Below are 26,145 nucleotides of genomic sequence, written 5' to 3' on the forward strand. Positions count from 1 at the left end.
TCCTTAGAGTTTTAGCATGCATCTCGTTTGATGAATTTTTTGCAGATTGCAGGTAGATACCAGATAGTTTTTCCCAGGTTAAAGTTATGATGGGTGTGACTTTGTGGTGTGGAACTGTGTGATGCCGTTACTGCCCGTCAAGCTATGTATTAGAGCAAATTCAGCTTGACTTTTTTTTTTTTAAGTTTTATTTATTTAAGTAATCCCTGCACCCAACATGGGGCTCAAACTCATGACCCAAACAAAGATCAAGAGTCACTCCCTCTACTGAGTGAGCCAGCCCCGTGTCCCCAGCTTCAGTTTTTGAATAGAGTTCCAGCCCTTCTGTATATGGGACTTCCCTTTTTCATACTTTCAAGCTGAAGTTGGATGGTTTCACACATGCATCCTTATTGGGCATCCTCATTTTCTTAAGGCCCACCTGTCTTGCCCTCGGTGCAGCCTTTGTGTCAGCTGGTTCAAAACAACAAAAATAGTAACAAAAGCTGCATCCCAGGAATTTGTCAGGAGGGTACAAATGAATCCTTTTGCTTTTTTTTTTTATCCTTAAAAAGTTCTACTGAAATTTGGAAACTAATTTTCATGCTTTGTCTAAAGACAAATGCCCAGCCATTCTATTGAAATGAAACCTAAATCCCAAATGAAGTCAGAAAGCTAAATACTCTAGATTAAGATGACCTTCCCTTAGAATGATTCTACTAACCTGTCCTTTGGGGTAAGGCCATTGACTCGTGAGTAGCAGCCTGTGAAACAGCGTCTCTGTGTTTCCTTAAGAGATGTCGAGGATCCTTTTTGTTTATCAATCTCCTTGCCAGTTCGAATTCACTTCCCTGTCCTCTTCCTCTAACTCATTTTTTTTTGCCATATTAAATACATATTTTTTAAACCATTTTGAATATTTTTTGGAACATAGTGGGCATATACAAAATCATTTGATTACTCTATCAAACAATGCAAATCAGTGAATAACCATGTTTTAGAAACCAAATTACATGATGACTTATTTACTCTTGCTTATATAAACATTATCAAAATCTAGAAAATTAGATTTCAGTACAATATCTATCTCTTGACCCAAAGGAACAAATATGCAAAGACAGTTGCAGCCGCTATCATGATTTCTGAGAAGGACTGCAGCTTGTTCCCTCATTTATTTGAACAGGAAATTTTCAAAAGTAAAATCACTCTCCTTCAATATTTTGTAGATTTCAGTAATCTGATAAATGAGCTATTTATTCATTGTCTCTCTGGTACCCACACAGTGGTTTATCCATAGCAACAATCCTTTTCAAACTTAATAAGACCAACCCTGTATTTATTAGGGAAATAATACGACCAGGTAAAACAAACTATGGCTGTTGGTTCTGTGTATTTACTCTCTTTCAAAGAGATCCGCTAAACCTTCAGTGTGTTCCAGGTTGCAGATCATTAGGGAGGCTGCATTGGAGTATGACTCTATGATTCTGAATGTGACATTTTTATGGAGTGTTTAGAGTCAAATAAGAGAGATGATGAGCAAATAAAGCTTTAGAAATAAAGTACTATTTTGTGTATTGAAAATAGGGCCAAGTTCCTCTGTACAGTAGAAATCAGAGACATATTATGGTAAATATTACCACTCCCCGTCTTTAGAGGATAAATAGGATACTTAATATTGGCCCAGGAGAACACATTTCAGTTTTTCTTGACTCTAGAAATTACATTGATGTGGAATTTATAAGAAAGGCTGCACCTCAAAAAGAAACAGTTTCAGAATTACAGAGAACAGATTCTTCTTAAAGAATCTGAATTGCTGTTGAAATGTAAATTAAACCTAAGATCTTTTCATGTCAGTTGTTGAGAAATGAAGTAGCATTTAAAATCATAAAATGTTAGCGTTCATGTAATCCAATATCCTTATTTTACAGTCATGAATGCTTTTAGAAATTGCTACAAAAGCCTAGTGTCTCTCATCTTAAATGTCCTTGTGCAATATAAAAAAAAAATGTTTTAACTAAAATGTGTTAAGCTTCTATCCTTCAAGGTATACTAATGGAAATATAATAATCTTTTACAAGGGTAGGTTGATTAATAATTTCAGTTCTTTATGTAATAGAATGGAGCACATTTTTTCTTTATTAGATTTTTTAAAGTAGATCAGTAGTGGGGCTCTGTATTTATGAATTGGTTGAAACTGTTTTGATGAAAACTCTGCTATGGTAAATGTTTGTTTTTTTCTTAGATACACTTTTTGGTAGTTTTAGCACTTAAATTATTTCCTTCTGTTTATATTCACAGATTCTGGAACTTTTCAAAGCCTGATCCTCTTCTTGAAACAGTAGAACATCATACAGAGTTTACCTGTGGTTTAGATTTAAGTCTTCAGAGTCCTACTCAGGTAATGGGTGCAGTCTCGGGATTTTCTTCTACCCATACAGTTCACAAATAGCTCTATGTGTGGCCTGTGTTGCTTTTAGGAACACACTTTTGCCTTTAGGGCAGTACAAAGTACATTTACTTAATTAACCTGATCTTTTTGTTCGATAAATATGAGCGTTTGAGTAGGCCTCTCCCAATGGAAAGTGTGACAAGAGAAGAACGAAATGGGGAAGGATTGTCCTCAGAGGTTGGTGGGAGTCAAGACTGTCCCACTAAGCAGTTGAGATGGTGGGTGGGTCATTTTTCTGTCAGGACTGTCACCCTCTTCTCCACATGTCAAAAGAGAGGCTTCTGGTGGGGGAACCAAGTAGAGTAGAATGGCTACTGTTTTAATGAATAAACTTTATATTTTCCCCCTTTTGTTCTCTTAAGGACTTGAGAGTCAATATTTTGGACTTTAAATATTCTTCAGGGTTTTCTTATGCTGTGTCAGTTTTGGAAATTACAAACTTAGGTCAGAAACACAACAGTATTTTGAGTGATTAGGTGCTTTATAACACAGACTATGTGAAAACACCAACATATTCATGAAACAGAATATTATGTGGAAAATGTAGAATATGACCAAGAAATTATGTTTTTATGATGAATTTTATAACTTCGACAAGAAGCAAATCCAATTTCTTATTACTGTATTCTTAAATTTAAATGGATACTTGGGTTTTTTTTTTAATTTTAGGAACTTAAGACATAATTCTCATTTTAAAATATTGTCAGATAAAATAATCTCATTAGACATTAGAACATTCTCATTAATATTAGAATAATTATTTTTACATGACTTAATGGCATCTAAGAAGAAAAGAAACTGAAGTAGTGATGGGCAAAATAGCATTATCTTTAATGTAAATACAATGTGCTTCAAATTAACTAGTTCCTTTCCTGAGAAATACATTTTTATAGGTGACTTTTAATAAAATAACCATACCTGTTTGCTGTCCCAGTTAAAACAGTTGTAATGTAGGTATTGAAATGTGGCGATACCAAACAAAGGATCCTGAGTAAATACTTTCCTTTTCATATATTTCTGTGAACCCATGCCACAGAAGTCCCAAACGGTGGCCTCCTTGACATACACAGTCACGGCAGTTCCTCCGCCAGAGTGCCAAGTGTTTTCCAAATTCTCCACACATGAACCACCTTATTAAAAGGAACTTTGTTTCCAGAGGATATATTAACCATACTTCTTAATCATTTCATGTTTATTAATCATATTTTAAAATCACTTAAATAATAAGAGATTTATTACATGGCCATATTTGTGTGTGTGTGTGTGTGTGTGTGTGTGTGTGTGTGTGTGTGTGTGTGTAGGCTGGTGACTGCCACCCATTTCTTCCAATTGAATAACCAAATTCCATTTGTGCTAAAGAAATAGTTGCTATTGAGAGCAAACAGGAATGGAGAAGCAGTCGTCTTTTAGCTCTAAATAAGCATCAGTTTCAATGCCATAATATACAGTTCGATTGTACTAGAAATTTCCACTGAGTTAATTCATAGTGGCTCAGAATCTTGGGATTAGAAGGAACCTTAAAAATAAGACCACTCCTTCTCATTCATTTATTCTTTGTACAGATATTATCATGTCAGACCTTGTAGTAGGTACTGGGGATTCAGTGAGCAATGAAAATAAACATGGGCCCTGTCTTTATAAAGCATTTAGTCCACCATTGTATCAACTACTCTCACAAATGAATGTGAACAGACAGCTGTGACAAGCCTATGAAGGAGAAGTACATTGTACCTCAAAGGTTCATAATTAGGGTAGATATTTAACTTATATAAAAAATCTGTAAGGAAGTGAGGCTCATCTTAGACCTGTTGGGTGAGTAGGCATTAACTAATGAAGAGACAGAAGGAATATCCTAAGTAGTTGGAAGTAATATTATATCATAGACCCTGTGACAGGGCAGCAGGGTAGGGGGGAGCATGGCTAGTACTTGAGAATGGAAGAAATTATTTCTTCCTGATTTATGGCATATTTCTCAACATTAGAATTTAAGAAAAATATGTCTGTTTACTTGTCATATTTTTAAAAATTGAGCATTAAGATTATCAACTAAAGTTTATGTTTCTCCCTATTCTTCAAGGTCAGTCAACTTTGCTTTATATAATTTTTGCTATATATATATATTTGTAGATCATACAAATTAAATATTGAAGGGTTTTTATTAGTAGATCTTTTATTATTAATGTATTTTTAATGTTTTGAAAATATTACATAACTACTTTTCTGTTTCTCTTGATTTTCTTTGACATTCATTGATTCTGTCTTTTATTCTGTCACATTTATTGAGTATCTACTACAGCTGTGCAGGACTTAATTACAGTGTAGTGTGATATGTGCTAAAACAGAGGGAGGCAAAGGATGCCTTGGGAACATATGCCTTCATTCATATTTGTCAGGTGCCTACTAAATGCTGAGTCTTGTCCTAGGCACTAAGAATAAACCAGTGAACAAAGCAGACTAGATTCCTGCTGTCATGGAGCTTCCATATTATGGGAGAAATCAAATAATAAAGATGATTCAGAATGGGAGCAATTTGATAGAGAATGATAGGGTACTTTTGCTTGAATGGTCTGGGGAAGACTCTCCAAGAAAAGTGAAATGGGAGCTGATAACTGAACAGTGAAATGAAGCCAGCCATCCACAAATCTAAAGCAAGAATGTTTTTCACAGGGGAAACAACTGTCAAGTCCTTGAGATGCCAATGGGTTTGTTATTATTAAGGGACAGAAAGAAGGCCATGGTGGCTGGATCCTACTGAATGAAGGGGAAAGTGATAGGAACTAAGTAGGGGCCAAATTGTGGGAGGACTTTTAGGCCACACTGTGTTTGATTTTCTTTGTTATTGCCATTAGAGATTGAAAAGCAGAAGAATTATAGAAATTGATTTGTGGGTTTTCTTTATTGAGGTATAACTGACATTTCAGATGTACAGCATAATGATTTGACATTTATACATATTGAAAAATAATCAAATCTAGTTAACACCTGTCACCACGCACAGTTACAAAAAAAGTTTTTCTTGTGATGAGGACTTTTAAGGTCTCTCTTAGAAACTTTCAGGGGCGCCTGGGTGGCTCAGTCGGTTAAGTGGCCGGCTTCGGCTCAGGTCATGATCTCGCGGTCCGTGAGTTCGAGCCCCGCGTCGGTCTGTGTGCTGACAGCTCAGAGCCTGGAGCCTGTTTCAGATTCTGTGTCTCCCTCTCTCTGACCCTCCCCTGTTCATGCTTTGTCTCTCTCTGTCTCAAAAATAAATAAACGTTAAAAATTTTTTTTAAAAAGAAACTTTCAAATATATAGTACAGTATTATTAACTATAGTCACCATGCTGTATATTATATACCCAGGATTTATTTATTTTATAAGTGGAAGTTTGCAACTTTTGACCCCTTTCACCCATTTCTCCTACTCCTCACTCCTTGCTTTCTGGTAACCACCAATCTGTTCTCTGTATCTATGAGCTTGGTTGTTTTGTTTTTTTGGTTTTTGAGTTTTTTAAGATTCCACATGTAGCAAGATCATATGGTATTTGCCTTTCTCTGTCTGATTTCTCTTAACGTTATGAGTTCAAGGTCCATCCATATTATCAAAAGTGATAAGATTTCATTCTTTTTTATAGCTTAATAGTTCTGTATATATGCTTTATTTTCTTTATCCATTCACCCATTGACAGACATTTAGTTATTTTTATATTGTGGCTATTGTAAATAATGTTGCAATGAACATAGGGGTACCTGTATCTTTTGAAATTAGTGTTTTCATTTTCTTTTGATAAATACCAAGAAGTAAAATCACTGGAGGGGTGCCTGGGGACTCAGTCGGTTGGGCGTCCAACTTTGGCTCGGGTCATGATCTCACAGACCATGAGTTCGAGCCCCGCGTCGGGCTCTGTGCTAACAGCTCAGAGCCTGGAGCCTGCTTTGGATTCTGTGTCTCCCTCTTTCTTTGCCCCCTCCCCTGTTCATGCTCTGTCTCTCTCTGTCTCAAAAATAAATAAAAACATTAAAAAAAAATTTTTTTAAATTGCTGGATTGTATGGTAGTTCTATTTTTAATTCTTTAAGGAACTTCCATACTGTTTTCTATAGCAGTTGCACCTATGTACATTCCTACCAATAGTTTACAAGGGTTCCCTTTTCTCTACACTTTTTGCCAACACTTACCATTTCTTGTAATTTTGATAATTGCTGTCTTTTTCAGAAAAATGTCTATTCAGAGCTTCTGCCTGTTTTTTAATTGAATTATTGGTGGTTTTGCTATTGAGTTGTAGGAGTTCATTGTTTATCTTGGATATTAACCCCTTATCACATATGATTTGCAAATACTTTCTCCCATTCTGCCTTTCATTTTGTTGATGATTTCCTTTACTGTGCAGAAGCTTTTTAGTTAGATGTCATTCCCCTTGTTTATTTTTGCTTTTGTTGTCTTTCCTTTCAGAATCAAATCCAAATTCTTGTTGCCAAGACTGATGTCAAGGAGCTTACTGCCTATGTTTTTTTCTTGGAGTTTTATGGCTTCAAGTCTTTAATCCATGTTGAGTTAATTTTCGTATATGGGATAAGATAGTATCAGGTTTCGTTCTTTTATATGTGGCTGTCCAGTGATTTGTGTTCTAATTTTATTTTATTTTTTATTTTTTTAAATGTTTATTTAATTTTGAGAAAGAAAGCAAGTGGGGGAGGGGAAGAGGGAGAGGGAAACAGAAGATCCAAAGTGGGCTCTGTGCTGATAGCAGAGAGCCCAATATGGGGCTCAAATCCACAAACTGTAAGATCATGACCTGAGCTGAAATTGGACGCTTAACTGACTGAGCCAGCCAGGCACCCCTGATTTGTGTTTTTAGGAGATTGTTCTGTCTGCTATGGGAGAATAGACAACAGGTAAAGCTGGGAGGGCAGCTTAGAGTGACTTGATGTAATCCAGGCCAAAGATAATGGTGACTTAAAATCTAAGAGATTTTGAGATGGAAAGTTTCAGCATATATTAGCTTGAACCTTATAAAATTGCTGGAAATTTCACATGGTTTACTTTGGAGATAGTAAGTAGGATTTGTTGATAGATTACAAATGGCCATCAAAGAAACAGGAAAATCAGTAATTACTCCTAGAAAACAAGGATCTAGAAAACAAGGTGGACAATGGCTTAATTTGCTGAGATAAGGGAAGAAGAGGTAGCTGAGATAAGGGAAGAAGAGGTAATTTGGGATAGGAAACAATCTGGAGTTATATTGGAGATGTCTCCTGTTAGACATTCAAATGGAGATGTTAGGTAAATAGATTTAGGCTTGGGTACCTCAGGGAAGAGTTTAGGGTAACAGATACAAATTTGGGAGCTTTTGGCATAAAAATGATATTAAGAGTCGGGGGCAGATTAAAATTCTCTAGAGAGAGTATATAAATAAAGAAGAAGCTCAGAAGGAATTCTAGAAGTTTGAAAGAAGAGAATCCAGTAAAGGGGATTGAGAGAAGGAATGGCCAGTAAGATTAAAGAAAAACTAGAAAAGTATAGTATCTTTGAAGTTGAAAGAAGAAAGTAATTCAAGAAGGAAGACACTCCCACGTATTGCTGATAGAAATATAAAATGTTGCAGTCACTTTGGAAAAGTTGACAGTTTCTTAAAAAGTTAAATGTAAATTTACCATACATTTCAGCAATTACACTCTTAGATAACTAACAAAAAGAGATGAAAATATAGGTCTGCACAAAGACTTGTGTGTGAATGTTCCTAGGCAAAAAGTGGGAGCAATCCAAATGTTAATCAGCTGCTGAAAGGATAAACAATGTGGTATATCAATACAATGGAATACTATTCAGGAGTAAAAAGGAACAGTTTGATACGTGCTACAACATAGATTAATCTCTGAAGCATTATGCTAATGAAAGAAGCTAGATGCAAAGACCATATGATGTATAATTTCATTTATAGAAAATTTCCAGAATAGGTAAATCTGTAGAGATAGAAAGGAGATTAGTGGGTTATTTGGGGTAGGGGATGAGAATGGGAATTGTCTGCAGATGGACACAGAGGATTTTGGGGGGAATGATGGAAATGTTCTAAAACTGAATTGTGGTGATAACTGAACAGCCCTGTAAAGGCACTAAAAATCATTGACTCATACACCTAAAATGGGTAAATTTTATGGTATTTAAGTTTCACCTTGGTGAAGAGGTTTAAGAAAAAAAAGAAATGGACATTCTGATATTCCCTAAGATATAAAAAGATGAAAAAGCATTCTTCCACTGTAAAAATAAGAAAAAGTCAGACAAACTACAAAATCAGACTTTGAACCCATCAGAGATCTGAGGTGGTAGGGCAAACAAGTGGCCTGAAGTCCAAGGAGGGATAGACCCCTCCTTCCAAGGAGAGATGGGACACCAGGACTGCTTTACTTGTGGCAGAGCACAGGAAGAAGATACAGCTGCTATACAAATATGAGATCCAGTGGGACAAGAGGACATTGTGTGAACAGATGAGGGATTTCAGCTGAGAGATAAAAATATAAGAAAGAATCAAATGAAAGAAGTAGTTTATTTATAGTATCAGAGATGCAGTCCTTCAGTGTTCCCATCAGAAGACTCATCAACGAATTTAGAGACAGATAGGTCACTAGAAACTAGCCAAGCTGAAACAATATGAGAAAACAAGAATGAGGGAAATAAAAGAAATAAAAGAGAGCGTCTGGCATCTGTGGGATAATATCACATGTTCTTACATGTACGTAATTGGAGTCCCGAAGGGGAGAAAGCAAATAGGGAAGAAGAAATATTTAAAAACAATTTTCCAAAAATAATAAAAGTCAAACTACAGATTTGAGAATCCCAGAGAGGATTTAAACAAACAAACAAACAAAACAACACATCAAGGTATACCCATATTCAAACTGCTAAAAACCAAAGATAAAAAGAAATTTTTAAAGGCAGTCAGAAAAAAGAAATATCCAGGAGAATCTAGGTAAGAATTACAGCAGACTTCATGTCAGAAACTATGTAAGCCACAGGACAGAGGAATGTCTTTTTAAAGTACTGAATGAAGGATGTAAAGAGGGATCTTTTGACTATAAAGAGGAAATTTCAGACAAAAGCTGAGAGCACATCTGTGTTACAAGCAATGTTAAAGGAAGTTCTGTCAGAAGAAATATACTCAGACCAAATGAAAAGAAAGAGGCAGACAGAGGGAAGAGGGGAAGAAGGAAGGATAAAAGAAAGAAGGGAAGGCAGAAATGATGAGAGGGAAGGAAAGGAAGAAGAAAAAAAGAAAATACAGTAAAACCTTGGTTTACGAGCATAATTCGTTCCAGAAATGTGCTTGTTAATCCAAAGCACTTGTATATCAAAGCAAATTTCCCCATAACAAATAATGGAAACTCAAGATGATTCATTCCACAACCCAAAAATATTCATATAAAAATGATTACAATGTTGTAATATAATACATAAAAAATACAAAATATAAAGAAAAATAAATTAACCTGTGCTTCCGTTTGAAAACCTTTGTGGCTGGTGTGATGGAGACAAGAGAGAGGAGGGTTATTGTGTAGGATAACTTTCACTATCACTGACAGAATCACTGCAATCTATTGGCTCAGTGGAATCTTTTTCTTTTCATGCAGCTTTAACAAGGAACCTATCCAATGATACTTGCTTTTGCCTTCTTTTGAGGATTTCACAGGAATGTGACATTGCATTGTCATTAAACAGATTTATTGTTTGCACTGTCACAGCCTTACTCAGGTGGTGCTTTTCTACAAAATTTTGCACTGTTTCCCACATTTTATCCATCTCCCTAATATCATTTAAAGTGAGGGATTCCTCCACCTTTTTCTCTTCCTCCTCTGCAGACAAGATGCAGACATAGACTTCTTACAAAATCTTGCAGTTTCAGCCATCGCATACCTCATTTGTACTTCTCGATGATTTCCTTCTTAGCTCCCACTGTAATCGTCTCCTTCTTACTGCCTTTCCTTTCGACCTTTTTCTGCATGGGGGCCATTGTATTTGCTAGCACAGATGTTGACTACAGTACAGTATTAATAAACTCTTGTCATATACTGGATTTAATGTAATTGGCAATAAGGCAGCAGAGGAGAGGGCCTATATCTGCAGGCAGTCTGAGCTAGAGTGAAGCAAAGCATTCCTAAGCTTATTCTTGTATGGAAAAGCAAAGGACTGTCCATAGGTACTTCAAAGTGACAAAAAATACACTAATGCCAGTTGTGGGCACCTTCCAGTGTTCTGAAAAGTCACTGATTTCTGCCAAACACCATGGCCTGAGACCAAGCATCTGAGCATGGGAGATGATGACCCACAATCCCACAACGAGAGAGAGAGAAGAACCATTGACTCAGTTGTGATCATGTGATAATGAGCATCACGTACTACTCATATCGCAAGACATAGCTTGTTTATCAAGTTAAAAATTTATTAGAAATGTTTGCTCGTCTTGTGGAACACTCACAGAACATTACTCGTAATCCAAGGTTTTACTATAACTGGAAATGGCAAAAAGTAAGTAAATATACAAGACAGTTTTAAACTTAACATTAAGTTTTGACCTAAAACAAAAATAGGATTGTATGCAATATATTTGCATATAGTATATTATATAATTTATAGTATATGCAAAAGTTAAATGTATGACAACAATAAAACAAGAAAGAGGAATTGGAACTACACTATTATAAAGTTATTACTATATATAAAGTCATATAATATTTGAAGGTAGATTGTGATAAATTCAAGATGTATATTGTAAACCCCATGTTAACCTCTAAGAAGTTTTAGAGAAGGAGCTATAACTATTAAGCTAATAGTGGAGATAATTATGAAAAATATCAATTATCTCAGCATAATCAAGGCCATATAGAAAAACCTACATCCAACATTGTGGTGAAAAACTGAAAGCTTTTCCTCTAAGATCAGGAATAAGACAAGGATGCTTGCTTTCACCATTTCTATGAAACACAGTATTGGAAGTTTTAGTTAGAACAATCAATCAAGAAAAAGAAAAAAAATGCATCTAAATTGAAAAGGAAGAAGTAAAATTAATTTCTTTTTGCCAAGGACATGATCTTATATGTGGAAGCCTTTAAATCAAAGTATTCAAAATTATACTAAATGTAAATGTTCTAGGTGTGCCTGGATGACTCAGTGAGTTCAGGCACCATGTTGGGAATTGAACTTACTTAAATAAAAAAGGAAGGAAGGAAGGAAGGAAGGAAGGAAGGAAGGAAGGAAGGAAGGAAGGAAGGAAGGTGGGGAGGAAGGAAAGAAGGAAGAAAGGAAGGAAGAAAAAAGAAAAGAAAGGTAAATGATCTAAACATCCAAATTAAAAGACATTAAAAGTGGTAGATATGTGAGAGATTTTGAGAAACTCACTAGGTCCAGACTATTGGATTTGGGATTCAAAGAAGCTTTCTAACTCCCAAGTTCTAGGATCTAGTTACTTTCTGTATATTTTCAGTGATGAATTTGTCTATGCTTCTCCCTGTGAATTTGTCTTTAAAAATTTATTATTCTTTTTTTTCAAACTAAGATGATGACCTCAACCAATATGTTTTACATATCTAGCATGAGCACATTTTAACACAAATATTTGTATTGTTTATATTATTAATTTATGTTTTTGCCAAGTAGAATTTAACTCCTTTGTAGGGAGATACTAGTTAAGTTCTTGGTGCATGTCCCTATTTTTCTCACACTTACTTTATCTCAGTTATCTATTGCTATAAAACAAACTCTCCCACAACTTAATGACTTAAACAATAATTTTCTTTGCTTACAATTCTGTGAGTCAGCAATTTGGGCTGGGCTCAGCCAGGCAGTTCTGTTGGTCTCACCTTGGGTCCCTCATGTGACTCCGGTCACCCGGTGACTTAACTAGAGTTGAATGGTCTAAGGTGGCCACACTCACGTGTCTAGGGTGTAGTGCTGGTTGTCATCTGTGTCACGTGTCCCCAGATGAGCTCAGGCTTCTTCACTTAGCAGGTGTAGATTTCCAACAGGGCAAGAGTAAAAGCTGCCAGGTATCTCCAGCACTAGATTTAGAAGTTCACACAGCAGTCCACCTGTTGCAAAGCAAGTCACGAGGCCAGCTCAGAGTCAGAGAGTAAGAAAAATAGACTCCGTTTCTTGGTGGGAGTAGCTGCAATGAATTTGTAGCCATTTAAAAATCCATCACATTAACCTTTTGTTGGTATAGTTGGCAGTTTAAGTTATTTTTGACATATTTATCCTTTATTCTCACAATATGTGGTCAGGTTTACTGATTGCATGTTAATTTCACCCTTTGTTCATATTTTATTCCCTTAGAAAGTATCTTTCTCTCACCTTTTAGAAAGTACCTTCCCATCTGTTTTTAAAAATTTGTTGTCTCTTGTGATCTTAACAGCCATAGGACTTTGCTGACGTTATTTTAGGTCTCTGTGTCTTAATATATTCTTTATCTTAAGAGAGATTTATCTGAGTTCTTGTATTTCTAATGCCTTTTTCTTTTTTTAGCGTCTCTTTTCTTAGAGATCTGAAAAATGAGATCCAAAAGCATTCTTGTGTTATACCTCCTTTCTTCTTGACAGACGTAAGATCTTGTCTTTAAAGGTTTAAAACTTGACAAATAAGTACCTCAGGTCATTCTTTGAGGATAATTGCTGAAAAATGCTCTATGCCCCCTCTTGTTAACCAGGCTGAAGTTATCTTTCAGTTCAGAAAATTTTTCTTTGATTTTTTCCCCTCTGATCATGATTTGTACAGCTCTGGCATTTTCTCTTTTCTCTCTTATCCTTATTACTTCTAAATTAGATACCCTTTTTCTGTTTTTAGACATATGATCCTAGACCTATAATATTCCCGTTTGTATAATTAGAATTTTCTGTATTAATATATTTTTAGAATTCCTGACTTTGTGCTCTGCAGTATCAACCTTGCTCCTTTGAATGCTCATTGACATTTAATTTAGTACTTATAATCTGAGAATAGGTTTACATATTGTTACACATTCCTTTTGGGTGACAATTATTTCTCTTTTTAATGTCTTTTAAGGTAGACATTAGTTCATTCCAAAATATAATCTCTATGTTTCATGAAGTTGATCTTTTTTTTCTCATGATGAAATTGGGAAATAACATTCAGAAGAAAGAGAAAAGATTTCCATAATCATGCCACTTTAGAAAGAATCTCTGTGATACCATATTAGTATGTTTCTTTCCAGTCTTTTTTTTTTTTTTTTTTTTTTAGAAATTTTTATTTGAAGTGTAACATCCCTGTTGGAAAATGCATTTATTTATTTATTTATTTATTTATTTATTTATTTATTTATTTATTGAAAATGCACATATTTTAAGTAAGCAGCTCAATTAAGTTATCAAGAAAGGACCACACCTGTGTAACCTCATTCAGGTGAAGATATAGAGCACTACCAGCATCCTAGAAAGCTCTCTTGTGTTTCCTCCCACATCTTGCCCCCTTATCCTTCCCCAAAGTAACTACTCTTCCAGTCATTTTCCATATATATGCATATTTTTCATAGTTATGGTTATATAGGTAGATTTATCTTCTGGGACTCCTAAAATTCTTGATAAATATAATCTCAATGGAGTGGATATCCTAGGCTATCCATGATAGGAACATGTATGCACTAAAAAAAAAATTTGTTTAATTGGGCAAAAGAAATTTTGTATATTTTCATTTTGTTTCAGTGGAAGATGCTTAGATTTGGTTCTGATTTAAACTAGTTCTATAGATGTGTTTTTAAAAGTGCCTTTGACTTTGTTGACATTTTAGTAAGAAAATATTAGGAATACATACATATATTGAAACATTATATTGTACACCTAAAACTAACATAATGTTATATGTCAGTTAATCTCAATTAAAAAATAAAATTATAATGAAATTTTTAAAAATTAGGTGTCATTTAAAAATTCAGCTCAGGAGCGCCTGGGTGGTTCAGTCAGTTGAGCGTCCGACTTCGGCTCAGGTCATGATCTCACGGTTTGTGAGTTCAAGCCCCACATCAGGCTCTGTGCTGATATCTTAGAGCCTGGAGCCTGCTTTAGACTCTGTGTCTCCCTCTCTCTTTGCCCCTCCCCCACTCACACTTCTCTCTCTCTCTCTCTTTCTAAAAAATAAATAAACATTTTTTAACAATTAAAAAAAGATTCTTTCTCCCCTTCCCTCAGCCCCTCTCTCCTACTCACATGCTCTCTCTAAAATAAAATTTTAAAAAAATTTAAAAAAATATTCTTTCTCTCTCCCTCTGCCCCTCTACCCCACTCCCCAGCTCTCACTCTCTCTCTCTCTCTCTCTCTCTCTCTCTCTCTCAAAACTAAAAATAAATTTTAAAAAATTCTGCTCATATTTTGATTCAAACTTTTATGTCTACAATCTTAGATGTAGGTTGGTAGTGCATAAAAATATTTTGAAATTCTCAGTGTGAGGTTGGAAAATTTGATTTTAGAAGAAGACCAGCATTATTGGTAGTAGGATAACCATATCTTTTTCACTTTTTATGTGAGGTGATATTTTCTACATTTGTCACAGACTGGCTTTAGAGTTGAAAAAGAACATGTGCCAGAAGCATCCAGTGTCCTCAGGCATTCGTCTCTGTTGTTTCCTTTTTGATGCTTTCATAGTTGTGTGACTTTTAGCTTAAAATTCTGGGGGCGCCTGGGTGGCTTGGTCGGTTGAGCGTCCGACTTCGGCTCAGGTCATGATCTCACGGCCCATGAGTTCGAGCCCCGCGTCGGGCTCTGTGCTGACAGCTCAGAGCCTGCAGCCTGTTTCAGATTCTGTGTCTCCCTCTTTCTCTGCCCCTCCCCTGTTCATGCTCTGTCTCTCTCTGTCTCAAAAATGAACAAACGTTGAAAAAAAAATTAAAAAAAAAATTCTGTAACAAGGGCCAGTTTTCCCCCAGGTGTAAAGCATTCCCAGGCTCAGCTTTGTAGGTTCTTGGATGTGTTCCTAAGTCGGATGTGTTACCCTGTGTCTACAGCCTACTGTGCTTCATAGACAACCCTTAGCAGTGAGAACTTCCAGAATTGTTCCCACCTTAGTCTCTGCTGCCTCTGGGATCCCAATCCTGAATCATGCACTTTTCTTACCTCCTTGTCATTGTTTGTGAAAAACCAGGCAAAATTGCTGACTTGGCACACTACACTTTACTTTTTCAGAAAAAAATTTCATCTGGGTTCTTGGTCCTACTCAACTTACCTTTGAAGTCGCTTTGATTTTTTCAAAAATCACATGTTTTGTGCGCATTCTCCACGTCTTTTCTCAGCCTTCCACAGTATCATCAACACTCTGAACATTTGACTTTACTTCCTACTTGATTGTAAAAATAGACAAGAATGAATAAATATCTTCTTCCATCTCTATGACCTCACAATATTTATGTTCTATCTCTGTTTCCCCTTCTCTCCAGCGGGTGCCTGATTTTCTCACTGGCTTCCTCATCCAGGTCTTTCCTCCCTCAGTTGTACACTGTGTTTCAGATCTTCATTCAGTTCTGTTGTCTATTTTCAAAACTCACTTGGCCTCACTGTCATATCTCCCTACCAGTAAATTTGGGTTTTCTTCCATTATTAGACATCAAGAATTAGTAGGTTTACCTGCTGCTTTTAGTTTCTCAAAATCATCATTCTCTTTTTAAGCCCCTATGTCAGTCTGCCTCTCATCATTCAATTGAAGTTAAGCCCAAAGAGGTCACCAGTAAACTCCTAAAAACCAAGTTAGCCTTTTCTCACACTTCTTTCTTCTTTATCTATTAAAGAAAAATCTTCCCCTCCTATTACTTTAATGCTAATTGTGCTGACCTCATCTTCCTAACCCCTTTGCCAAATGTCTTTATCTCCTTTGCCAGTTTCTTCCTTACAATCCTTACAAAAGTAGACATTCTTCAATATCCAATTCTTAGTCCTCTTACTTGTATGTACCTTTTCCTTGAAGCTGTCATTTTATTATATGCTAGTGATTCTTGTCCCATGTATCCAATCGTGTTTACTGTATGATCTCAATAGATGTCTTACTTTTTTTCCTCTGGTATTCTTAATTGATTGCGTGATGGGCTAGACCTGAGAGTCATTCTAGTTTTCTTGTCTCCCTAAATTCAAGTGTGCATCAAGTTGATGAATTTTTCCTCACCAATATCTCTGAAATCTGGACCATTCGTTCCCTTCTAGCTCTATTGCCTTAGGTAAGCATTTATTAGTATCTCTGCTGTGGTTACCACAATAATCTCCTAACTGGTCCCTAAACTCTTTTCATCATTCCATTGATTCTCAACACTGCTTCAGGGGAGAGCTTTCCATAATGCAAATCTGTCCTTTGTCGGTGGCTTCATTAAAGGTAGGAACAAGATGAGAATCACCATCTTTACTACTGATCGTCAACATGGTTCTAAAAGGTATAGCCAGTCAGTAACAGAAGAAAACAAGATAGGATATAAATATCTTTAAAAGGTAGAAATATTGACATGGCGTTCTTCATTTTGACTCCATATGATTGTCAGTGTTATAATCCAGAACATCAGCTTTGAACCTATTAAAAACAATGAGAGAGTTCAATAAGATCAGTAAAAATAAACATACAAAAATGAATACTGTGTAGATGTCAATAATCATCAGAAAATCAAATGGTAAAAATTACTTTTGCGGGGCAACAACTGTGTGTGCATGTGTGTGCATTTGTGTGATGATATGCAGAGGAAAACAAATTTTAAATGTGCAGGATTCTAGGTAAAGAAATTATGTGTATTTATCAAGAGACCTTTAAAAAGGTTAGAATAAGTGAACAGACCTACCATGTTCCTGCAACAGGGTACTTTTTTTTTTTTTCCCTCATCACTGTCCTATGTGTTTCTCATCTCGTAAAGATACTGCATTTGCCTCCCAGCAGGTCTTTCTCATTTTGGCACTCATGATCAGCCACTCCTGCGACGCTCTTAGCTACTCTGACTGTTATCCTTCTGCCACCCTACTTACATGCCTGCTTTAATTTACAAATCAGCACAGTTAAATTATCACCTTTAGCATGTCATCTAGAAACCTGCAAGAGGCAGCCCATTACCTTCAAGATAGAGTCTGAATTTCTAATCTTGCTTTTAAGATTCACTGTAATCTGTATTGCTTTCTGGTTTTTTTTTAATGTTTATTTTTGAGAGAGAGAACGCATGTGGGGTAGGGCCAGAGAGAGAGGGGGACAGAGGATCCAAAGCGGGCTCTGCACTGACAGCAGAGAGCCTGATGCAGGGCTTGACCATATGGACCATGAGATCATGACCTAAGCGAAAGTGGGATGCTTAATGGACTGAGCCACCCAGGTGCCCCATATAATCTCTATTGCTTTCTAATTTTATTTCCCACTATCCTATGTAATCCCTCTATTACCTACCAGTTGTATTTTGTTATTTGTCATCTCCATATTTCTTCTGCCTGTACAAAGTATTTCTGCCTTTCAAAGTCCAGAACAAGTTGTTCTCTTCCTTCTCTTCTTTGCTTTTTTGCTTCAGTAAATATTTGAGCGCCAACTCTCTACCAGGAGATACATAGTAGATTAATGCAAACTACTTGATGTATATCTACTAAATAAATATTGAACGAATGAGTGAGTGAGTGAATGAATGAATGAATGAAAAGAATTTGTTTTAGTATATCCGTCAACTCTTTCCTTACTTTTACTTAAACTCCATAATCATTAACATGATAAACTATGTTCTTCTCTATAGTCATCCCTACTATAAGTTGGTAGAGTAGGTAAAACATGTTCTTTCTCTAGCTCATAATTTAATACACTTCAACATAATAACCAGTCTGCCTTTTCCAAATTTAGAATTGACCGTTAGAGATTTTTTTTCATTCTCTCCATATCCTTCTGCCTGTTTCTTTTGTTCGTTTTTACTAAAGAGGCCATATGTCATACAGATAATTACAATAAATTGAACAAGTTTCCCAAGGGCAAAAGCAATTGTCCACAAAATTGAGAGAAAAGAGTATAATGAGAGAAAAGGAATAGGAATAAAATAGGAATAAATAGGAAATGGGAAACTTGTCAGTACACTAAATCTCTTACTGGGACAGTAGGAATTCTTTCTTATATTAACAGCCATATTAAATCATTTGAAATAAGTTACCTTATCAGTGGCCTGTGTAAACATTTGAATACAATGGAAAGAATTGATAACATTAAGGACTATAAATGCATTTTCTAAATTATACATGTATTTAAAGCTATTTTCATTACAAGGTTTCCTTTTCCAAAATTTGCATTTCTATAACCATTATTATTCTGGATGTTCTATAAGAGGTCTTATTTGATCCACCAGTGGTATATTTTTATTATAAACTTTCTATCGACTGGATTTGTTTATTTAATATCCTTGGGCCTGCTGTAGAATCTAGCCAGTACTTTGCACATAGGAAATGCTGAAATATTTGTATAATACAGTTGCTCCCAAGCATTCTGTGTGTGACATTGTCATGATGTGTATGCCATAGCTGTATTTAGAAATTAATAGGCTATATTGATAATACATTTCTATTCCATTTTTAAAGAAGCCTTCATTATATGGTTTAAAGAATTGACATAGCAGGAAATTCGTATTTCTAATTAGTGTGCTTATTCCTCAAACTTAGAAATACTTGTTTTGCTATCAAAAGTGAAAATAAAATACCTAAAAATATAACTTATATGGAACTTTATCCTATTAGTTATTCATTATGTAGAAGATAGAAGATTTTAAAAATAATGATGAATAAGATTCTGTCTTCAAGTTTCACATTAAGTAAAGAAATATAACATTTTGACAGACTACTTTTCCTCTAACGTTGATAACTATAATTTGGAGTTTTAACAAGAAGATGTGCATTTTGATGTCAGATGAAAGGGAATTCAGACAGCCTAGGGATGACACATACTACGGTAGAGGCTTGCAGGTTAAGGAATCAATTTTCCGCTTGAATATCCTTGGGCAGAAGGGGCTGAGTCCGCAGGCTCCGACCCCGTGGTGTCCACATACACACTCACCGTCAGGGGAGAGGGTCAAACGAGATAGGCCTTGGCAGCCAGCCTTCATGAAACCCTAGATGGGAGTCAGACACGAGTCAGAAAAAAGCCTATCTCAAAAGATTAAGAGTTTCATCTGAGAAGTTACAATGCAATTTAGCTGTCTTAAAGCTAGAACTTTTAGTCCTTCATTTATTTGTATTTATTCCACTGCCTAGAACACGTCCCTTCTCTCCAGCGTGTCCCTACCCCCACAAACAACAGCAACAACAAATGCTGTCTGTCTGAGGCACATTTCTCCTGGAAGCCGCAGCTTAGATGATGTTTCTCCCTGAATACATCCACTTTCCTCACATTTGGTTATAGTGACCCCTTCCCTACTTGTCCTGGACGCTATAATTCCTCTATCGTTGCCCACATCTCGCTGCATTGTCGGTGTCTGTTTACTTATTCATTTCTCTGCTGGACTCCAGATCTGTGGAGTCAGAGATCAGGACCATCTTGTTTACTGTAGTGTCCTCAGCATACTTCTGACGGAGGACATGCTCAATAAATATTTGTTAAATAAATGAATATATATGTGTGTGTGTGTGTATATATATATATATATATATATATATATATATACATATGAATTATGTTTTTTATGGCTTTGTAATGCAGAGGAATAGTTGACGAACAGTTCCTGGGACATAAAAGAAAGCTGTCTGTGAAGTCTCTTTAAATAATATTCATGACACTCAAAAATCCTGTAAAACCTATACAACCTATTGCCTTCACTGAGATCTCTACCCTCATACCTGACTAGGTGCTCCTCCCCATGAATGAGACCCTACCCCAGAAAATCCTTGGAGGAGGAAAACCAGTGCTCAAACATGCATTCATTCATTCATTCATTCATTCAACAGGATTTACTAGTTTTACCATATATAAAACGTAAGGAGTACAGATTTGGTCAAGATAGATAATTGCTGACTAAAAAAAGAAAACCCTCTTCAGGTTTAATTACACAAAAATGTTTACATCCATATGTGAATGTTGTTAGAAAACAGAAACCGTATTACCCAGCATGCTTTCATTTTCTTCCTGGTCATCATAAAGCAACAGGGCCTGATTTATTGTACAAGTATTGTAATGTGTTCAGCTCTAATGCCTGAAAGCTTTTGCTCTATTTGTCCCTTTTATAACAGACTTTTTCCCCCTAAATCTGTATTTTATTTTATCCTGTGCATTAATCTCTAAACCACTTCAGTCCATTTAGAACTCAACAGGATGGGGTGTCTGGGTGGCTCAGTTGGTTAAGTGTCCCACTCTTGGTTTCGACTCAGGTCATGATCTCAGGGTTCATGGGATCAAGCCCGGCTTGAGGTTCTGCACTGGATGTGGAACCTGCTTAGGATTCTCTCTCTCCCTGTCTGTGCCCTCCTCACTCACACATTCTCTCTCTCTCAAAATAAATAAGCTTTAAAAAAAAAACCTCAACAGAGTGCAAATATCAAATAAAGTAAATAAAAATATTGGTTTTAACCATAGCTTACATGATTAATACAATTTTCTCATGTTTTTAAGTAGAAATTCTGGATTCTGGCTCATGCAGAACAGGATCACGAAGCTACATAAACTCTGGGTGTAGGAATGCTTCAGGGAGGGCTGGTGTTTTTCTTCAAAGATAGTTTAGTCGTGTTTCTTTTTCCTTAGTTCTCCTCTCAATTCGCTATCTTCCTACCACATATCAACCTACCAGATTTGAACCTTAAATTTTATTTATTTTTTTTATTTTTTTATTTTATTTTATTTTATTTTTTGAACCTTAAATTTTAAATAAATGTGAAAATATGGCACAAGATGTTTTCCATTATATTAGTGGCAGATGAACTTTTTCTTTCTCAAGAAAGGAAGAAAATTTTCCCTCAAGAATATTTGAATCCGGGGCGCCTGGATGGCTCGCTCAGTTAAGCATCTAACTCTTGATTTCGGCGCAGGTCATGATCTCACGGTTCATGGGTTTGAACCCTGAATCGGGCTCTAGGCTGACAGTGTGGAGCCTGCTTGGGATTCTCTCTCTTTCCCTCTCTCTCTGCCCCTCCCCTGCTCGCTCACTCATGCTGTCTGTCTGTCTCTCTCAAAATAAATAAAAAAAAAAAAAAAAAAAAAAAAAGAAGAAGAATATTTGAATCCTACTAAATTTGGGATTTTTTTTTTAATCAGCAGCAAAAAAATTCCTGCACTTGACAAAAGCCCAGTTAAGAAAATTGATATACATCAGGCGTTCTCTATCTGGGGTTCTCCATTCTGGATGCATTTTAGAATGTTCCCTAGGTGATTATAATACTCAGCTGGGGAATGCTCTGGATTAACTTCTTTTGAGAATCTGAAGAAAATGATTGATTCTTTCTACCCTCCCACCAAAATATATATACACACAAAATGTTGCATTTACAGACTCTCTGAATTCCCTCTGTGAGCTTGATTTGGAAATCCCAGGCTGTACATCAGCCCTGGGTGATACCAATGAAGCTGACCCCCAGTACCACACTTTGAGAACCAGTGCTTTGAGGATAGGGACCAGCCCTCTGTGTTTTCACAAGTCTCCCACATAATTTAGTGTGCTTTAGCACACTAAAGCTTGAGAACCACTGCCCTAAAGAAAGACTTCCAGAAAACGACAGTTGAATAGAATGCTTTTGGCTTATTTCAGGGTTAGATGTTTGAAAAAACAGCCATATGAAGAATGACTTTGTATTTTTTGTAAAACCACTCTTTCGGCACTGAATGACTTTTGTGATGGGAGCATGTTATATATTTCTCTTATAGCCAGTCAAGTGGTAGGAAAAATTTTATCTCTTCCAATGAACTCGTAAAATGATCATGATATCTGCATATCTGACATTATCGTTTGCTTTTTTTTTTTTTTCTTTGCCTTTGCTGCCAGGAGATGTAGAGCTCAATTTCATGCCCAATTTTAGCAATTATTCTTAGCTTTGTTTTCTAGCATAATTATCTACCTATTCTTTCGTTTCATGTTTGTCCTTTTAATGAAATGGCTTTTCTGTTACCATGTTATCTCCTGTGAGAAAGCAAGGGTCATTACATTCTATAGAAATAAATAATGGTTACCCTGTCGAGGCAAATAAGCTATATTCCTGTCTGTGGCCATGTTAAAGAATAATTTCAAAACAGCGATCATGACTCTCACACAGATGTATTATGAACATGGGTTAAAGATTTATGCAACTCATGATAGATTTTACAGCTAGCTCAGAAGAACCAAAGAACAGACATATATAGACAATCACTGAATGCTGAGATGCACCTACTAATAGGTGCAAAACTGGTCGATATCCACAGGGCAATAAAGTGTAATGGTTGGAATTCACTCTGGGGGGTAGGAAGAAGCATCAGTTGCAGGTCCACAGGACAACATTCACTTGCAACTTTAATGGATGAGAATCATTTGATTACTATCAGTTTTCTATGACTTTCAGAGCTGTAAAATAATCCAGTCAAAGACAGTGAAAGGCATAGACCCCTATAGAATCAGGAATCCTGTGGGGCCCTAGGACAATGCCAGCATTTCCCCAAAACAACACCTAGCAATCTTTTTGCTGATGGCCGTCTTTCAGTTTTCCTGACAGCAAGGTAATGGGCAAGGAAGTGAGTCCTCATATCCGAGACTGAAACTGAGAAAGAGGATCTTTAGTAGATGAGAAAGGAGATACCCTATTATCGTCTTCTTCTCATTCTGTATCCCGGGTGTGGCCTTGAAGGAGTCATGATAGCCAAGAGTGCCTTCCTGGAGACGGGAGGGAAAGATGGCTTTTGTTGTGAAAAAGCAGGATAGGAGCTAGGAAAGATTCCTCACTTTGTGTGACCGGCTAAAGAATGAGTCAGTCTCTTCCTGTAAAGCAGATTGTTTATTTTCATGGCATTCGCTCTACTTTTCTATCTTTTGGTCTTTTTGTTAACCCTTATTTTTAGCAAAGTATTTTTTTTAATGTCTTTCAGGCTGGCCTCAGATGGGTAATCAGGGACATTAAGAAAGAGCCTGTGTTTCCTCTCAGTCACAGAATTAAGTGAGAAGGAGAGCCTCCAGAGGCCATTGAGGTGGTGGTGGTCATTAATGAGAGCCCTACCCACACCGCCAGGAACCACACCGTCATCTTTCCTTACCAGGAGATCTGCTGTGCCTGCCTACCTCAGAGAGTCAGGAGCCTCTTTGTTGGTTTAGTAAAGTGCTTTTCTTCTTACATCATTATTATTATTATTATTATTATTATTATTATTATCATTATTTTAAGTAGACTTCACACCCAGCGTGGAGCCCATTGCTGGGCTTGAACTCACAGCCACCCAGGCATCCCAGTATTGTTTTTTATTGTAAGCTTTTTTAAACTTGTAGCTGGGGGTTAATTAATCAGTTAATGGAGAAATATTATTTGCATTAATTTGAATCAACTATTCATAATTCTGTATCATTGCAGTTTGGGGTCTTTTTGATATACCAATTAACTTATAGATTTGTGAACATTTACTGATTCATTGGCCTTGACATTTTTTAGTTATTGTAAGTTGAGTAAATAACATATGGAAAGGTCTAGCACTTGAAAAAGTATACATAGATCAGATAGGGGTAAATTAATATAATGATCTTTGTATCCCATGATATAAAAACTTATAATTGCAGGATTAGACAGATAAGAAATGTCAGTTTGCCTTTTATGAAGCACTGTTTATAGTGGACAGACTCCATTGATTGAGGTTCTGGTTCCAGCTCTGCTACTCTAGTATGAACATGAGAACATGATAATCTCTATAATCTTAATCTGTAAAATACATTATTTGAGCTAGTATCTATTGAGTCACTATTGTTATACCAAGACATGATCTATGCCCTCAAAGAGCTGAAGACACATAGCAATAAATACATACAGCCGAATAGTGCAGGTGCTATGGATGATAGAAAGTGATGCTTAAATGATTCTTCAGAAGAGAGGTATCATCTCCAGGCAGAACAAGGCAAGGAGGAGACAGAAGGAGAGGGAGAAGAGAGGTTACTCAGGAGGGGATTGGGAAAAGGACAAGAGCACAAGGACAAGAGGCCCAGACTTGACTGTAGGCTCTGCAATAAGAAACAAAAGAAGTAGGTAGCAACCAAATGTTGAAGAGTCTGGTATTTAATGCTGAAATTAAAAAGTTTGACTAAAAGGTCTCTACTATTCTCTATAGTTGGGATTCTGATCTAAAATACTGTTATTGAGTGATAAGGAGTTAATATATTATTCAGATTAATCTGAGGGCTTCTTGGACGCAGTCAGTTGACAGCCAGATGATTAGACTGTCCACTAAGACTTTGAGTTCCCTTGTGAAACTTGTAGCCTTTGTAACCATTAAAGGATGGGAAATTGAGTGAAAATACCTTTAGTCAAAATCTCTCTCATGCCACTTCATCCTTCATGTCACTGTCTACATTTTTTCTTGTATTGTTTTTTTTATTGTGAAAAATTTCAAGTGCCTAAAAAGTAAACAGAATAGGATAATGAACTTCCATTACCCAGCATAATGATGATCAACATTCTTGTTTTATTTATTCCACTACTCATGTCCCATCCCCATTCAATTATTATTATTATTGCCATTATTATTCTTACTACTTCTAGGTATCATTCATATACACCAAAATGTACAAGTCTTAGATATATGTTTTGACAGATACACTCTGTAATCTACATCCCAATGCAATAGAGAACATTTACATCTTCCTCCAAAATTCCCTTTTATCTCTTTCCAGTCTCTCCCTATCCCCATATCCACCTCCAACTAAAACAAAACAAAACAAAACAAAACAAAACAAAACAAAACATGACCCTATTTTTTTTTAACCTTAGATTAAGTTCTGCCTGTTTTAGAATATATAAGATATATATATATGATGATATATATTATGTTTTCTTCTTAAAGGTTTATATGTTTAGCTTTTATGTTTAGGTTTATGGCCCACCCACCGGAAATTATTTTTTGTTTGTGGTGTGAAGTTGGGGCTGAGGTTCATTTTTTTTTTTCCCATATGGATATCCAGTTCTAGCACCGTTAGTTGTAACGACTTTCCTTTCTCTATTGAATTGTTTTGGTACATTGGTTGAAAAGGTATTTTCCAAGTCTGGAGTCTATTCCTGAACTCTCTTCTGTTCCTTGATCTACTTGTATATCCTTATACCTATATTGCACTGTTCTGATTACTATAATTTTATGGTAAGTCTTGAGTCAGGTAGTGTAAATAGTACAGTTTTGTTGTTCTTTTTCAAGATTCTTTTGGCTGCTCTGGTTCCTCTACATTTCCACATAAACTTTAAAATTCATCTTGTCCGTTTTCATTAAAAAATCCTTCTGAGATAATGAATTATTTACAAATTATTGGGGGGGGGTAGAATAAATTGTTAATGATATGGAATCCATGAACATAGTTCCTCATTTATTTAGGCCTTCTTCAATTTCTTCTAGCAGTGTTTTCATTTTTAGTGTGGCTGTTTTGCACGTCTTTTGTTAAATGTGGTATTTTGTTATTTGATACTATTGCAAATGAATTTTTCAATTCTGTCCTGCTAGTATATAGAAATACGGTTGATTTTGTATGTTAATCTTATACTCTGATACATTGTGATACTCACAAGGTTTTTAACACAGTTCCTGAGCACCATGGACTTTCTTCTCTTCATGTTTTTATGGTTTTTTAGA

General features: G+C 36.0%; 1 protein-coding gene across 1 annotated transcript in view; it reads left to right on the forward strand.

Moving 5' to 3' along the window:
• Positions 1–26,145, forward strand: part of PEX7 (peroxisomal biogenesis factor 7) — a 77,659-nt gene that overhangs the window by 50,126 nt on the left and 1,388 nt on the right. Inside the window, exon 9 of the mRNA XM_030316429.1 lies at positions 2,278–2,377. Coding sequence (XP_030172289.1) covers positions 2,278–2,377 — 100 coding nt within the window. The remainder of the gene's footprint in view (positions 1–2,277; positions 2,378–26,145) is intronic.

Source organism: Lynx canadensis, chromosome B2 (assembly GCF_007474595.2).
Source record: "Lynx canadensis isolate LIC74 chromosome B2, mLynCan4.pri.v2, whole genome shotgun sequence".
NCBI lineage: Eukaryota > Metazoa > Chordata > Mammalia > Carnivora > Felidae > Lynx > Lynx canadensis.